We start from the raw sequence: 16339 nt of genomic DNA on the forward strand, positions 1-16339 counted from the left end.
AAGCAGAAAATCTGATTAGACAGACAACCCTGTCTAATCAGAAAATAACCACATAGGCTGAACACAAACATGCTGCTCTCAGCTGTTTGCTGTCGGAAGCTGCTTCCCCTGGAGCTTTTTTTTTTTTTAAATCTTAATCTCCATCCATTTTCTTTCTCTCCCATTTTCTCTCTCGCTCAATATCCTGGTTTTAGGTTTCTAAGAGAGTTGGCCTGTGATCACTGTGACTCTGTTACAAGATGCAAACGCAGTCCTGGCTGCATGCAGGGCTAAACAAGACATCTGTGTAAATATGTTTGGATTTGTCATCTCATCCCACTCCCCAGCCTACAGCCTTTGATAGGATTAACTGAAAGACTAGTGCCCAGGTAAATCTGCACTGGCTAAAACCCGTGCAAGCCCCTGGCGGGTTAATCAGACCATTATACTCAGGCCTGAGAGCTGTGCTCTTCGGAGTGCAACGTGGGGGAGCATTCTCTTTGTGTGAAGTGGGTAGAATAACCAGGGGTGAATGCCACGTCTTTCATCACTGGGTCATTTTCTGAAATAAACCACATGCAATGTGATCCAGAAAAGCTGGGAAACAAGCTGAGCTATGCATTAGACCATGGCTAGGGATGGGGGGCTTCCCAGGTGGCGCTAGTGGTAAAGAATCCACCTGCCAATGCAGGAGACACGAGAGACGCAGGTTCCATCCCTGGTTGGGAGGATCCCTGGAGGAGGAAATAGCACCCCACTCCAGTATCCTTGCCTGGAAATTCCATGAGTAGAGGAGTCTAGCAGGCTACAGTCCATGGGGCCGCAAAGAGTCAGACATGACTGAGTGACTGAGCACTCAGGAATGAGGAGTGTTTGCTATCTAGCAGGTGCAGGGAGCCTCTAGTTCAAGTAAGAGGGGATAGGTTTGCCAGCACAGGTGGGCCCTTCAACCCAGCTCCTTGCTGAGTGCCTCCTGCACTGCCATGGACAGAAGGGCACTGGATTTCCTGGTAGTTGAGTGAACTTGGGTCACAAATAACATCTTAATGCCTTGTCTGGCATCTCTATAAATGCCCATCAAGTAGGAGAACCGGCACGATGATCTAGATAAATCATAGCCCCAAACAAAGGTCTATTTCTTGCCATATCCGATTAACTGAGAGTTAGCTAAGAGCGATCAAGGGCCTAGTTATCCGAGCAATTGTGTCTTCCTTCAGGACGTACAGACGTGCTGACTGGAGGGCTGGTGTTCCAAGCTGCCCACCCAGGTCTGACCTTCTGTGCTACTTAGAGAGCTGACTGTGGCTGCCAGGAGAATGCTGTGATGGAGGGAATGATGACTCTTACAGCTACCATGTGCATCCTGACCTCACTCCCTGGGAGAGGATTTGTTGTGCCTTCGGCCTCTTGATTGAAATCTTGTTTGCAGGACACATTCAGCTTTATTGGATCTGAAGCTTACACCATTTCAAGGATTTTCTTTAAGAAAAAGAATATAAAATCGGATACAGAAGTTTCTAATAAAGTTAAATACTCCTACTCTGCAGTTTCATTCATAAGGATATACCCAAGAGAAGGTTAGCGTATGTCCATAAAAAGACAGTAAAAAGAATATTCGTAACAGCTCTGCTCATGATAGACCCAAACTGGAAATAATCCAAATGCCCATTAACAGCTGAATGCATAAACAGAAGACATCTAGCCATACAATGGAATACTACTCAGCAGTAAAAGAATTAGAAATAACTACTGGTACGTGTACTGACATGAATGAATTTGCATACATTCTGCTAAGCAAAAGAAGCCAGACAAGTGATTCCATTTGCAAGCATACCTTGTTTTATTCACTTTGCTTTATTGTGCTTTGCAAATATTGCATTTTTTTACACATTAAAGGTTTGTGGTAACCCCCTAGGTCAGACAATTCTTTTGGTGCCATTTTTCTAACAGCCTTTGCTCATTTTGTGTCTCTGTGACACTTTAATAATTCTTGCAATATTTCAAACTTTTTAATTGTTTTATCTGTTATGGTGACAGTGATCTTTGATGTTACTCCTGCTGCTGCTGCTAAGTCACGTCAGTCATGTCCAGCTCTGTGCGACCCCATAGACGGCAGCCCACCAGGCTCCCCCATCCCTGGGATTCTCCAGGCAAGAACACTGGAGTGGGTTGCCATTTCCTTCTGCAATGCCTGAAAGTGAAAAGTGAAAGTGAAGTCGCTCAGTCGTATCCGACTCTTCGAGACCCCGTGGACTGCAGCCTACCAGGCTCCTCCATCCATGGGATTTCCCAGGGAAAAGTACTGGAATGGGTTGCCATTGCCTTCTCCGGATGTTACTCCTACTGCTTGCAAAAGGCTCAGATGATGGGTAATATTTTCTAGCAATAAAGTATTTTAAACTAAGGAATGTACACTGTTTTTTCCGACATAATGCTATTGCACATTCAATAGACTGTAGCATAGGCTCAATGTACTTTTGTGTGTAGTGGGAAAGCAAAAAAGTCATGTAACATTTTATTACAATGTTTGCTTTATCACAGTGGTCTGGAACTGAACCCTCAATATCTTCAAAGTCTTCCGGTATACGATGCTCTAGAAGAGGTAAAAAATAATTCATACGATGTGCTAGAAGAGGTTGAAAAATAATTCATGGCACTCTGTATTAGAATAGCTATATTATTTAGAATGCTAGAACTCTGATGGAAGTATAAAATGGAATAGTCACATTGTAAGATATTTTGACAATTTCTTGTAAAGTTAAATACAGGCTTCCCATACAACCCAGCAATCCTACTCCTTATTTATCCAAGGGATAAGAAACCTCCGCTCACACAAAACTCTTACATGAATTTGTTGTTGTTGTTTAGTCTCTAAGTCGTGTCTGACTCTTTTTCGACCCCATGGATTGTAGGCCTCCAGGCTCCTCTGTTGGAGAAGGCAATGGCACCCCACTCCAGTGTTCTTGCCTGGAGAATCCCATGGACGGAGGAGCCTGGTAGGCTGCCGTCCATGGGGTCGCACAGAGTCGGACACGACTGATGTGACTTATCCGCAGCAGCAGCAGGCTCCTCTGTGCATGGGATTTCCCAGGCAAGAATACTGGAGTGGATTGCTATTTCCTTCTCTAGGGGATTTTCCTGACTCAGGGATCGAACTCGTGTCTCCTGGTTTAGGCAGGTAGACTCTTTACTACTGAGCCACCTGGGAAGCCACGTGAACGTTTATGGCGGTTGTATTCATAGTAGCCAAAAACTGCAAACAACCCAAAGGTCCCTCACTGGGGAATGGATATACGATGGGATGTGATTCAGCAATAAAAAAAGGAATGCATTGACGATAGTTGCAACAAGGTGAGTGAAGTTTACATGCTGTATCTTAATGAAAGAAACCACATCCAGAAACAGATGTATGTGCTCCATATTTCCATTTATATGAGATTCTAGAGAAAACAGATTAGTGGCTACAAGAGGCTGAGGATTCAGGGTGAGCTGGTTACAAAGACTAAGGGGAAAATTTTTGGAGAGACAAAAATGTTCTATATCTTGAACATTGTGATGATGGTTACATGACTCTGTTCATTTATCAAAACTCACAGAATTGCAGCCTTGACTTTCTGGGTGTTAATCCTTTAGCAGAAGGTGTATACATCATAGAAACCATGACAGAAACAGCCTTGTGAGGGGGAAAAAAAAAATAATGAATTAGATACACGGAAATATCCACAGGAGATTTAGCCACTAGCATTCCCATCGAACTCTTTGCTGTATCTTTCACTCTCTGACTCTGAAGGCTGGCAACAGTAAATAGCTGTATCCTTTCTTTCCAAGAATTCTCCTCATGACTTGGCAGTTGGGACATCTGTTTATTAGATTAGGAAAATCATCCCTGTTGGCTGAGAGAGACTTAACTCTAAGGGAGAGAATTCCTCTTACATGTCAGCTTAGACTAAGTTGAAGGAAGAAGCAGACCAAATATGCAATGGCTCACTGCAGTGGAAGTTAGCTAGCTCACAGACAGACGGCTCTTCTGAACAAGAAGGGATGCTGTAAAAGAAGTTGAGGTGTGTTCCCCCAGTAAAGGGGGAAAATGGATTTTGGTGGCCAGTTAGCAGTCTCCTTTCACACGCAAACCATCTGGAAAAAAAAAAAGAAAATTGTTACCTTCAGCTGCTTTGCTTATCAAGGATTTGGCTTACATCTGGGTAGCTATTTACATCTCTACTATTTTTTTAAATCAATGGTTTTGATAGAAAGATAAAGGATACGGGCAAGGAAGGTGTAAAATGTAAAGAGAATGTTCAGTAGTGAGAAATCTTTTATGTAAGGGCTTCAGTGAGGCTGGTGAATTATTTGTGGGCTTAATGATGACATAGCTCTTGTTGTTCTCTACAATCATAACTCATTGACGTGGCTGAAAAATTATTGGTCCAGGCTAAATTCTTATTCGATGTGATACTTACTAGGTGAGTAAAGAACTACAAGGTTTAACAGCTTTTTGAGTTGATTTGAACTTAGATGGCAGAATAGGATGAAATCTTCCAGACAGTAAGATGCTAATCAGTGAGATCTTTCTAGGCTTTGCACAAGATTTGTAAAATGTGAAATGCATTTCAGTTTGAGTGGATGTCCTTGGTGGCTCAGACAGTGAAGAATCTGCCTGCAGTGCAGGAGACCTCAGTTCAATCCCTGGGTTGGGAAGATCCCTGGGAGTAGGGAATGCAAACCACTCCAATATTCTTGCCTGGAAAATTCCATGGACAGAGGAACCTGGCGGGCTATGGTCCATGGGGTTGCAAAGAGTTGGACAAGACTGAGATACTAACACTTTCAGTTTGAGTAAGGGGAAGGTCGTGGCACTGGGGGAAAAGTATCTGAAGGAGTGTTACAGGTAGATCTAAACACACAGGCATTAATTTGGAACAATTTCAACAACAAATAGTGAGACTATTAAGTAAACAGGTATAGTTGCAATGAAAGACCAAGAAAATATAGGCCCTTGTTAGCATGAGTAGTGGAAATGAAACATATAGAATTACCTTATCTTTGCATCAAAATATAGAAGTCTATACCACTGGGAGGTGCTGGCTGCCAATCAGTGAGAAAGACTATGCTACCGGGGATGTACAGGTAAGAACCAGTAGATAAGCAAGGAGAAAAATCATCTAGAATATGTATGTGAAGGTAAACTACAACAAAAGAAAGTAGAACTTTTTGGTCATTATGAGAAAGTGCTCAATAAATATTTATTAAATAAATGCATACATGAATCAATTCTTATAAGGTGTGGAACACAGATCTATTAACCAAATACCGGAAGCAGGGATTAAAGAGATAAATTTAGCACACTCACACAAAAAAAGAAGTACTTTACATAATAGTAAACCTCTTTCCTTAAGCAGCAGAACATGAAAAAATTAGTGGAAATGTAATAAATAAATCCATGGATAACATAGTACTAATTCCCCAGTGGCTCAGTGGTGAAGAATCTGCCTGCAATGCAGGAGACTGGGTTTGATCCCTGGGTTGGGAAGAGCCTGTGGAGGAGGAAATGGAAACCCACTCCAGTGTTCTTGCCTGGAAAATCCCATGGACAGAGGAGCCTGGAGGGCTCCAGTCCATGGGGTCCCAAAAAAGTCAGACAGGATTTAGCAACTAAACAAACAAAAAAATGGTTAAGGGAAGCAATGGGGTGTTGGAGGGTCATCTTTTGAGACTGCTGCTAAAATGTAATTAAGCTGGGGAAACTTCTCCAAAGTGTGCCTTTCTGCAAATTGTCCTTTGAGGTCACCAGCAGAAAGAGATGATACGACAAGTGGCCCCTGTGCCCACTCTGCTTATTCCTTTATAAAAGCAAGTACTTAAAGTAAATCTGGACTTGAAAACCAGCGACTGCTTCTCTCAGCATTCCTGGCTTGGGCTGCCTGCTCGGAGAAGCAAGGGAGAGTCCTGTGATTGATGACCTCCGAGCTAAAAAGACATCTATGATAACGAAGGGGTGGGGCCAGTCAGGAAGTGTCTGTGTGCCCATCTGTGTCACAAGAGAGTCCCAGGAATAATGGTGATGGAAATTCCCCCGCCTGGGGGGTGGAGGTGGGGTGGCGATTGATTAATGTTCAGAAGATTGAGAGTAAGTGCACTAGCTAATTTTGGTTGCCGTGTCTTTCTGGAGGAGAGAGCTGAGTGGGGAAGGAAGGAAGGAGGTGGATAAAAGGGAAACAGAAGGCACCAGGAACCCTCCCCCCACCTTCAATCACACCAAGCTTTTGTGCCAGAGAGCTGGTCCCTCAGGACAACGTGTGACTGTTTCTTCAAGCAGAAAAATGCACATGAGCCTCCCAGGAGCCCACACACCCGATGCCAAAGGATCACAGCCAGGGGAGGTCTGCAAGGCATCCTGGAAGGGCCAGGGCAGGACTGGGAGGATAAAGGAATCAGTCTGTCTCTGTACAGCTCTGGCGACATCCTTTCAAATCCAGTTTCCGTTCGGATATCTCCTCTTTGATCTCTCAGTTGAAAAGTCTGGTCCCCACAATGCACAAATCCCCGGTGTTGGGAGATTGTGCGATGCATTCAAGTTCGTCTTTAGGGCACCTTGTCTCAGGACAAAGGTGTCAACAGTGACCGCCAGCAGGCCGACCCCTGGGTCTTCCTGGCATGAGCAAAGCTGTATCACTTGAACAGAAGCATCACTTGGGTGCTATGTCATGTGGATAAATGTGCTTTTCCTCTCCCCACTCTGGGGCTTATTTCTGCTTGTTCTCTGCCTTTCTCTTTGTGCACCTGTGTGTCTTTTCCTCTCCCACCCCTCTGTCTACCCTCTCTCTATTGCTTGCTCAGGCAGGATATTATTCAGTCTACAAAATGTAGCAACACATTTATTACCCCTGGGTAACTCCACAGACAATCAAGAAAATGCATTTCAGCATGATGAAGTGTCATGAACAATGAATGTATAGCAAAATAAATTACTCTATAAATGAAGAAAAGCATCTCACTAATGCAGAGTCCAAGAGTATTTGAAGGTAACAATTTACTTCAATTAGCAATGATTTAAAAAAAAAATCCACGAATCAAAACCTGATATTTATAAAGGGTTTCAGACTTGTGGAGGGCCATTATTTAGCAAGTGGGTTTGTTGAGAGGGAGGTGGGCCATCATCACTGAAATCCTGCTCATCCTTCATGTCCGGGTTAACCCCAGACCTGGATTGATGCTCTTGAGTTCTCATTATCCAGGTGCATAGCTTTATCTTGCACTTAGCACACCATTTGGGGATTGCTATTTCATGCACATGCCCCTCTGGCATCTATAGCCTGGTACCTGGTACAAGGCCCCAAAGATGGTGAATGATTAAAACATGTTTGAGAAATGAATAAATGAATAATTGATACTGACTCCAAAATCTTGACGGATCTTTACAAGATGGCAGGGTGTAAAACAGTGTGTGGCTTTGTGCCTCCCTGCGATCTGATGGATGCTGGCCGGGCTAAGGGACCTGCAGGATAAACCACCCATCACGGATTGCCTTTTGACAAGTCAGCCTCACATACGGTGGGTCCAGAACCAACCTTTTACTGTGAGTTCATGATATCATCCTTGTAGCACTGGGTCACCTTCAAGTCTTGGCGCCAGTGGTAAAGAACCCACCTGCCAATGCAGGAGATTCAGGTTCAATCTCTGGGTTGGGAAGATCCCCTGGAGTAGGAAATGGCAACCCATACCAGTATTCTTTCCTGGGAAATCCCATGGACAGAGGAGCCTGGAAGGTTACAGTCCATGGGGTGGCAAAGAGTCAGACCTGACTGAACACACACGCATGCATGAGGCCCTCTCTGATTGCCCTATTTACAGCTGTACCTGCCCCAACCTACACCAGGATCCTTATACACCTCACCCTGCTCTCCACTTTCTTCTGTAGCTCGGATCTCCTTCTAATATATTATGTAACTTATTTATTCATTTTGTTTGCTGTTTATTGTTGGTCTTTCCCATTAGAATGTAAAGCCCCACCATGTGCCTGGCACACAGTAGGCATTCAATAAATATGTGTTGAATGAATGAATGAACACTACTGTGTGGCACTGGCCAAGAGATATAAACTGGAACCTAGAGCAATGGTTTTGTATGTATGCCCTTTGGAAACTACAGTTCCACTGAGATGTTTCTGGCTGAGGGAAACCGAAAGGAAGGCTAAGTAGGTAGGGTTTAGGGGATCTGTCCTTCATGCAACCGCTTTACTGTTTTACATAGTGAAGTTTTATTAAATATTTCTTTTGAGAAAGGAGTTTTACTGCTTTTAAGAAAACATGTTTGATTTCACTCTTTACCTCCCAAGGGGAAGCAGAGAGCTAAGAGTTTTCATCCGCTTGCTCTGGGCTAAGTCACCTACTAGCTCAAGCTGCCATCTCCTTTTCCCCAGGCAACTAGACTGTGCTGCACCCATCAGGGAGAAGGCAATGGCACCCCACTCCAGTACTCTTGCCTGGAAAATTCCATGGACGGAGCAGCCTGGAAGGCTGCGGTCCGTGGGGTCACTGAGGGTTGGACACGACTGAGTGACTTCACTTTCACTTTCATGCATTGGAGAAGGATATGGCAACCCACTCCAGTGTTCTTGCCTGGAGAATCCCAGGGACCGGAGAGCCTGGTGGACTGCTATCTATGCGGTTGCACAGAGTTGGACACGACCAAAGCGACTTAGCAGCAGCAGCAGCAGTAGCCATCAGAGCTCCAGTACTGGCAAGACAGAAGTTAGTCCTCTGGGGAGCCCCCTTGGAAAAGCAGGGTTGTTAGATGCATGTGCCAACACCTTCCTTCCCATAGATGAAGCTAGGAGTAATATAAACACACAATGAAATACTATTCAGCCTTTTTTTTTTTAAAAAAAAAAAAAAGGAAATTCTGCAATATGTGACAACATGGACAAACTCTAAGGACATTATGCTAAATGAAATAAGCCAGTCAGAAAAACAAATACTGCATGATTCCACTTATATAATGTAGCTAACATAGTCAGACTCAGAATCAGAGTGGCATGGTGGTTTCCAGGGGCTTGGTGAGGGAGAAGCAGGGAGTTACTGGTCAACAGGTGTACATTTAGTTACGCTAGATAAGAGAATTCTGGAGATCAGCTTTACAACATGGTACCTATGGTTAGCAATACTGGATTATACACTTAAACATGTGTTCAGAGAGTAGATCTCATGTTAAGTGTTCTGATCACAATAAATTCTTTTTAAAAAAAGGAACCATGTTTGAAACACTGATTTATAGCAAAATGTATCTTTCCCAACCCAGAATACTCACTGGAAGGACTGATGCTGAAACTCCCATACTTTGGCCCACTGATGCGAAGAGCCAACTCATTAGAAAAGACCCTGATACTGGGAAGGACTGAAGGCAGGAGGGGAAGGGGATGATAGAGGATGAGATGGTTGGATGGCATCACCGACTCAATAGAGATGAGCTTGAGCAAGCTCTGGAAGATGGTGAAGGACAGGGAAGCGTGGTGCTGTCCATGGGGTCACAAAGAGTTGGACATGACTGAGCAATTGAACAAATATCTCTTTCTGTATTTAAACAAAAATATACCCTGGAAGATCTTTATTTTATTATCTATACCCCAAATTCTATGTAAGTAGAATAAGTTCTTAGTTATTGCTTATTAAGGTCTACCATAGGGTTTCTAAGCTTTTTCTACTCAAAATGTGTGGGTTCCTAGACAAGCAGCAACGGAGTTTTCATGGGAGCTTATGAGAAATTCAGAACCTCAGTGTTTTCAAAGAAGAGGATTTATCAAGTTTTGGCTTTTCAGAAGCTTTGGTAGAATACATCTTTCTACTTAGGGAGGAAGCCAAAGCGAAAGTTAACAAATTTAAGGCCTTGTTATCTTAGCTACAAGTTCTTTGCTTATCACTTCTGCATCTCAACAATATTATATGGCACTAACACAAATAATAATAATATAATAAAAATCATGATAATACTGGTAATTTTTCTTTTTAGTGTATGGGTTTAAAAATTGACTCTATTGTGGAAGACATGTGACCCCATTCATGTCACCATTTGTTATTGAACTTAGCGAACCTTTGTGATACATGCCTTGACTATCTCAATGATTTCTAAATTTCTATGTTACAAGTTTCCTTTTTTAATTGTGTAGCACTAAAAATAGAATCGGTTATAGCTACATCATTAATAAATTATCAATAAAGTTGTCCTCTGTAAAAGAAAAAAAAAAAAGAACAAAATGCAGAACCTCAGGCTACAATCCAGACCTACTGAGTATCTGCCTTTTAACAAGATCCTCAGGTGGTTCTAAGCCAACCCTAAGGATTGTGTTTCCAAGGCTGCAACTTCTTACTCTTCTTAGATGACGTGAGTGCAAGGCGCAGCTAGGCTTTTCTTGTGCTGTCTCTCTTCAGGTAGAGTTAGAAACACATAGGGCTGCTAACAAAGTTGGGGAGTCAGAACAGGTAGTAGGGGAAGCAGGGTATGTGGACACCCTGCACTTGAGATAGTTAGACTTGAACAGCTGACTGCATGTCCAAGACTGGCTTGTTTGTCTAAAGAACAGAGAGAGAGTGCAAGTAATTGAAATATACCATATTCCTTGAACTTCATTTCAGCCAATACTTTCAACCTCTTCCTGTAATAAATCTTCTACCATTGCTGCTAGCAAAGAGGCGAAATGAATGGAATTATGTTGCAGCTCCTTTCTCTGCTCCCTTGCCAAGCAGAATTACTAACAAGGGATGACAGATCTTGAAAATAGTCACCAACAACAAAGGGAGAGAAGTAAAAGAGGGAAAGAAGCAGAGGGCCTATATCATCCAAAAATATGATAACAAAATTATAGCCCCTGAAAAAGTAAGGTCTGACCGCAGATTAACTTGAAAAGCACACACAACCCAGAAGCCAGACTTTGTTATTATACTAATTGGAAAAACAAGTTTAGTGAGCTAGCTTAGATTTTATCCACTGTATACTTTTAAGCTGAATGCAGTCAAACAGAAATATACTTTACTATTTCTTGAGCAATTGCAAGAGATTCTATAAAGACTTTTCAGCTCCATTTTACCTTCCCTGTAATTTAGGGTTGTGGTTCTTGATGAACGATTTGTCATCTTCCTATACGATTTTGATCTTATCATTTAGCAGCCCTGTAGGAGGGCACTTAAGGTGGTTTAGCTCTGAAACTACCCATTAAGAGATGAATAAAAAGTCAACAACATTATCCACATCATTAGCTTATGTAATAAAAAGTGATTAAATACAGCTAGCTTTCAAATGCATGTAAAATAAATCTAGTTGAAAGTATAAATTTTTCTGTTTATGTTCTGCTTGGATTGAATTACCTTAAATAACAGAAAATTGCCATCCTACCTCACTGATAACCATCAATACTGAAGTCATTATTGGATTATGAAAATTTTACAAAAATGATTGGACAATGCTGTAATTTACATTGTCAGTACTGCTGTACAGCTCATTGGATAACCACCTACCCGCTCCTGCTCCAAAACTGACCAGTTACATCTTCAGCAAACAGGAGCTAGAACATGAGCTTACAGGGTGCTGGAGGTGGGACTGGGATGTGTGAAAGAAGGAAGGATGCACTTATTATTTAAGAAATACATACATTTTGTATTACTAAAGATTTGGTAACTCAAATGTGAGTGTTTTCCTGATTTGATTTCAGGGACTACAAAAAATGATGGAGAATTCCCCCATTTGTTTCCACACTCCTGGGCTTCTCTGGGTGGAGGTTCTGGAGAAGGAGGACCCAGGGGAATATGGGTTTGAAAACTGCACCTCGCAAACACCCCCACATGGTTGCATCATGTCTGATTACTGAAGCCACTTGGAAGGCCACCAGATCTCAGTTCCCTAATCACCAGGAACTCCTTTGAACAGTCATAAGCCACATTCAACAACAGTCAGCATCGGTCATACCTCCTCATTCAAAGGTTGTGTCCAGATTTGGGTTTGTAATGTCATCTATTTGTGATATATTTTCACTATGGAATTATATCAAATTTTCACAACCAACATTTTTTAGTCTTTATCCTTACTGATCTCTCAGTAACATCTAAACCATCTATCCTTGCTGATTACCCCTTTCTCTTTGAAACACTCTCTTTCCTTGGTGTTCATGATAGAGGATTATCCTGGTGTTGCTTCTTTTTTCCAACCAGTCCTTCTCTCTCTCCTTCTCTTACAGTGGCTCAATCAACTCAATATGAGCACTAAATGTTGGTGTTCTTCAAGTTCATGGTGGTCATTAGTCTATAGTTTCAGACTGATTCTGTTGGCTTCTCATTCTCTTTCCAATCAATCTCATTCACTCCCTGACTTTAATGACTGTCTACATGATAATGACTCCGGTTATTATCTTCAGCTCAGAGCTACCTATTAGGCAGCAGTCTTGTTCATACAACTTTCTTCTCAATAGCTCTGGTTGGATTTTGACAAACACCATTAATTCGCTCACAATGGGTTTCTTTTCTATTCCATTCAAAGGCACCACCATCCAATAAAAGAAAGCCAGAAAACAAGGCATATTCCTTGGCATCTGCCTCTCCCTCACCAGCCACATTCAATCCTCACCAACCATCCATTTTCAATCATCACCCACTTACTCTTTCATCTCTGAAATCTCTCTCAAGTCTCCACCTATACGACCACTATCCTAGTCCAAGTTTTCATCTTCCACCAGTGGTATTTTGATTGAACCGTCTCCAAATCACTCCTCACACTACAGCTAGAGTGACCTTTTAAAAATACAAATCTAATCCCGACTTTTCCTGTTTGTGAGTTTCATACTGTTCTTTAGCTTAAGGACCATGCATCCTTAACCCTGCCTACTCACCTCTGAAAATGCCTCCAGTCTTGTCTTTCCCCTCATTTACTTCTGTACTCTGCTGTGCTGGCCTTCTATTCCAGCTGTTCACATTGTTTCAGCCTCCTTCTTTCTTCAGGCCTTTTTCCAAATAGTTTTTCTTCCTGGAATTCTGTTCTCTCCCTTGCTGCTTTCCCATAACATTTCTCAAGATTTTATCTTGGACTTGACCTCCCCTCTTTTCTCACTCAGAGCATTTAACCATTCCAAGTTTTCCAACAGTCATTTCTGTGTAGACAGTACCCCAACACACCGCTTTTAAAGTTGTGAATGAGCTCTTAAAACAACGAATATTTATAAAACAGCTAAATGTTTGGGAGGGATAGATCGGGAGTTTGGGATTGACATGTTTATGTTACTATATTTAAAACAGATAACCAACAAGGACCTACTGGACATAGCACAAGGAACTCTGCTTAATATTCTGTAATAACCTAAATGGGAAAAGACTTTGAAAACGGATAGATGCATGTGTATGTATAACTGAATCACTTTAGCGTACACCTGAAACTGACACAATATTGTTAATCAACTATGCTCCAATATAAAATAAAAACGTAAAAAGCTACCCTTTTAAAACGTGTAATTCAGTGGGGTTTTAGTATATTCACAGAGTTGGGCAGTCTTCACTTCTGATTTTACAACAATTTCATCACCTGCAAAAGAAACCTTAAACCCATTAATAGACACTCGCCACCATTCCCTTCCCTGAAAACCACTAATTGACTGTCTCTGTGGAATTAGCTATTCTAGACACTTAAAATATGTAGAATCATACAACATATATCTTTTTGTGTCTGGATTCTTTCATTTCACATAATGGTTTCAAGGTTCATTCATGTTGTGGCGTGAATTAGTGTTTTATTCCTTTTTACAGCTGATTAATATTCCATTATACAGATAGAGCATCTTTCTTTATCCATTCATCAGGTGATATATATTTGAATTTTTCCCAATTTAGGCTGTAATGAATGAAGCTGCTATAATATTCCTGTATAGATTTTTATGTGGACATGCTTTTGTTTTAATTTTTATTTTTAATTGGAGGATAATTACTTTACAATACTGTCATGGTTTTTGCCATACATCAGTATGAATCTTGAACATGCTTTTCTATTCTTTTGATTATATTTCTATGAGTGGAACTGCTGGGTCTTTTGAAACTTCTCCTTTCCCCCTTTCTCCTTATTTTAGTTCTATCTGGATCAAATAAATAAGATAAATCTCTTTAATTAAAATAAACCTTCAATTTTGTCACTTTTAACCACATTGTGGTCAAAAATCCCTCGATGACTTCCCAACGCCCTCCATCGTGTGGTCCTTTCCTAATAATTTGGTCTGAATTCCAGCCAGTCTAGTGTAAAAGTTGACTTATTTATAAAGTCTTTCCTTAACAACTCCAACCACATCCCCGATTAAAACCATGGGGACCTTTTTTTAGATTCTTTTCCTGTATTACAGAATATTGCATAGAGTTCCCCATGCTATACGGTAGGTTCTTATTAGTTATCTATTTTATGTTAACATATAGTTGTATGTATATGTCAATCCCAATCTCCCAATTTATCCCTCCTCCCCTTTCCCCATTGGTAATCATAAGTTTGTTTTCTACATCTATGATTCTATTTCTGTTTTGTAAATAAGTTCATTTGTATGTTTATATGTAACTGATTCACTTTGTTGTACAGCAGAAACTAACACAACATTGTAAATCAACTATACTCCCATAAAAATTAATTAAAAAATATGAATTATACTAATCCTTTTCTAGGACTTCCATAAGTACATCTATTTGCACTTGGATATAAGTCCCAGAACAATGTGGAAGTGCTAGAACAATGCACATAGTAGGTACTCAAGAAATGTGTACTGAATGAATAAAAAATATGTATAGATATTTGTTTTCATATCTCTTCCCCATGCATCCACTGAATTTATTCACCACTTATCAGGCACTAAACCTCAGGAAGGAAAGTAGCATATTTCAAACATCTTTGAATCACCTGCTGGTAACATGCTACCTGGCCTATATTGTTTTCAAAAAATAAATGTTGAGTGACTGAATCAATCACTCAATCAAAACCACATTTCTATTCTTGTCTTTGGACACGCTTTGAATTTCCCCACTGCTTTGTCTTGGAGAGTGATGTCTTGGAGATGATGATCCCTCACTCCTAAAAGACTAATGTCAAATAATACTTCATCCATTATACCTTTTTCCCTCCCTTAGTCCAGTAAGAAATAGTCTCACACTCTTGTAGAACTTTATTAGTAATCCTCTCACAAAGAATCCTATCCTGCCTTCCCTCACGGATGTGTCTTTGAACTCCTCTTATCCAACACCTCCCCCAGCTAGCCCTTCCCTTAGTTACAAGCTACATAAGAAGAGGGGCTATACAGTTGACCCTTAACAACATGGGAGTGAAGCTGAAAATACCAGTATGACTTATAGTTAGCCCTCCATATACGAGGTATCTACTATTCAAAAAAATCCACATGTAAGTGAACTGGCACAATTCAAACCCTCATTGTTCTAGCACAGTGCTTCACACATAAGTGAATACTTAAGGACTGAATCAGGAAAAAAAAAAAGGTTATTGATTTTTAATCGATTGGTTGAACTTAAAGAGGATATAATAGAACTCTGCTTTTTTCTACCTTGAATTTTCCCATTTCAGCTTATGGAACCATTAAACGAAAATCAAATAACCTTTGATTCCTCTCCTCTTTTTACCCACACATCAACCTATCAGCAAGTTCCACTGATTATGGTTCCACAGAAGATCCCGAATCCTCCATCTTTCTTTAGTACCTCGCTGTCACCCTTGTCCAAATCACTGTCATCTCTTTCCTCAATTCCTGTGAAGATCCTACAGCTGGTCTCTTTACTTTCACTCTGGTATTTCTACAAGACTGAATTTATATATTCATGCTACTATATATTTGTGAATTGATGTATTCATATTATGTTAAGTTTGAGCATTTAAGAATATATATCTGGCTTACCCGAAGTCCTTTGCTTGGGTAGGGTCCCTAGGCTGGAGCTGATCCTCTCCAGAGTCCCATGTCCTCCCTAGCTCCCCCTTGCTCCATCTGCCAGTGACACTGGCCCAGAGCACAGTGGGAGTTGTATTTTACTTCCCATTCTGCTAAAAGCTATGTAACTTGGGACATGTCACTTTCTTTCTGGGACTCAGTCACCTATCTCTAAATTGAAGGGGATGACTGCTGCTAAGTCGCTCGAGTCATGTCTGACTCTGTGCAACCCCATAGATGGCAGCCCACCAGACTCTGCTGTCCCTGGGATTCTCAAATAGTCCCTTTAATTTCATTATTTTCATAGTTCCTGAAGTCACTTGTTTCTACAGCCAGGATGGGTTATTAGTAGGAATCATTTCTAATACTGCTGCTGCTATTGCTAAGTCACTTCAGTCGTGTCCGACTCTGTGTGACCCCCTG

The 16339-nt window shown here is 41.2% G+C and overlaps 1 protein-coding gene across 1 annotated transcript in view; it reads right to left on the minus strand.

Annotated features, from left to right (window-relative positions):
* Positions 1 to 3387: 3387 nt before the first annotated feature.
* The window catches only part of MMADHC (metabolism of cobalamin associated D), a 46618-nt gene continuing 33666 nt past the window's right edge, over positions 3388 to 16339 (minus strand). The window contains exon 7 of the mRNA XM_086368616.1: positions 3388 to 4113. Within this exon, the coding sequence (XP_086224742.1) occupies positions 4099 to 4113 (15 nt within the window). The 3' untranslated portion in view covers positions 3388 to 4098. The remainder of the gene's footprint in view (positions 4114 to 16339) is intronic.

Source organism: Bos grunniens, chromosome 2 (genome assembly GCF_055505025.1).
Source record: "Bos grunniens cultivar Pamir isolate PY7600 chromosome 2, Bosgru_T2T1.0, whole genome shotgun sequence".
Taxonomy (NCBI): Eukaryota; Metazoa; Chordata; class Mammalia; order Artiodactyla; family Bovidae; genus Bos; species Bos grunniens.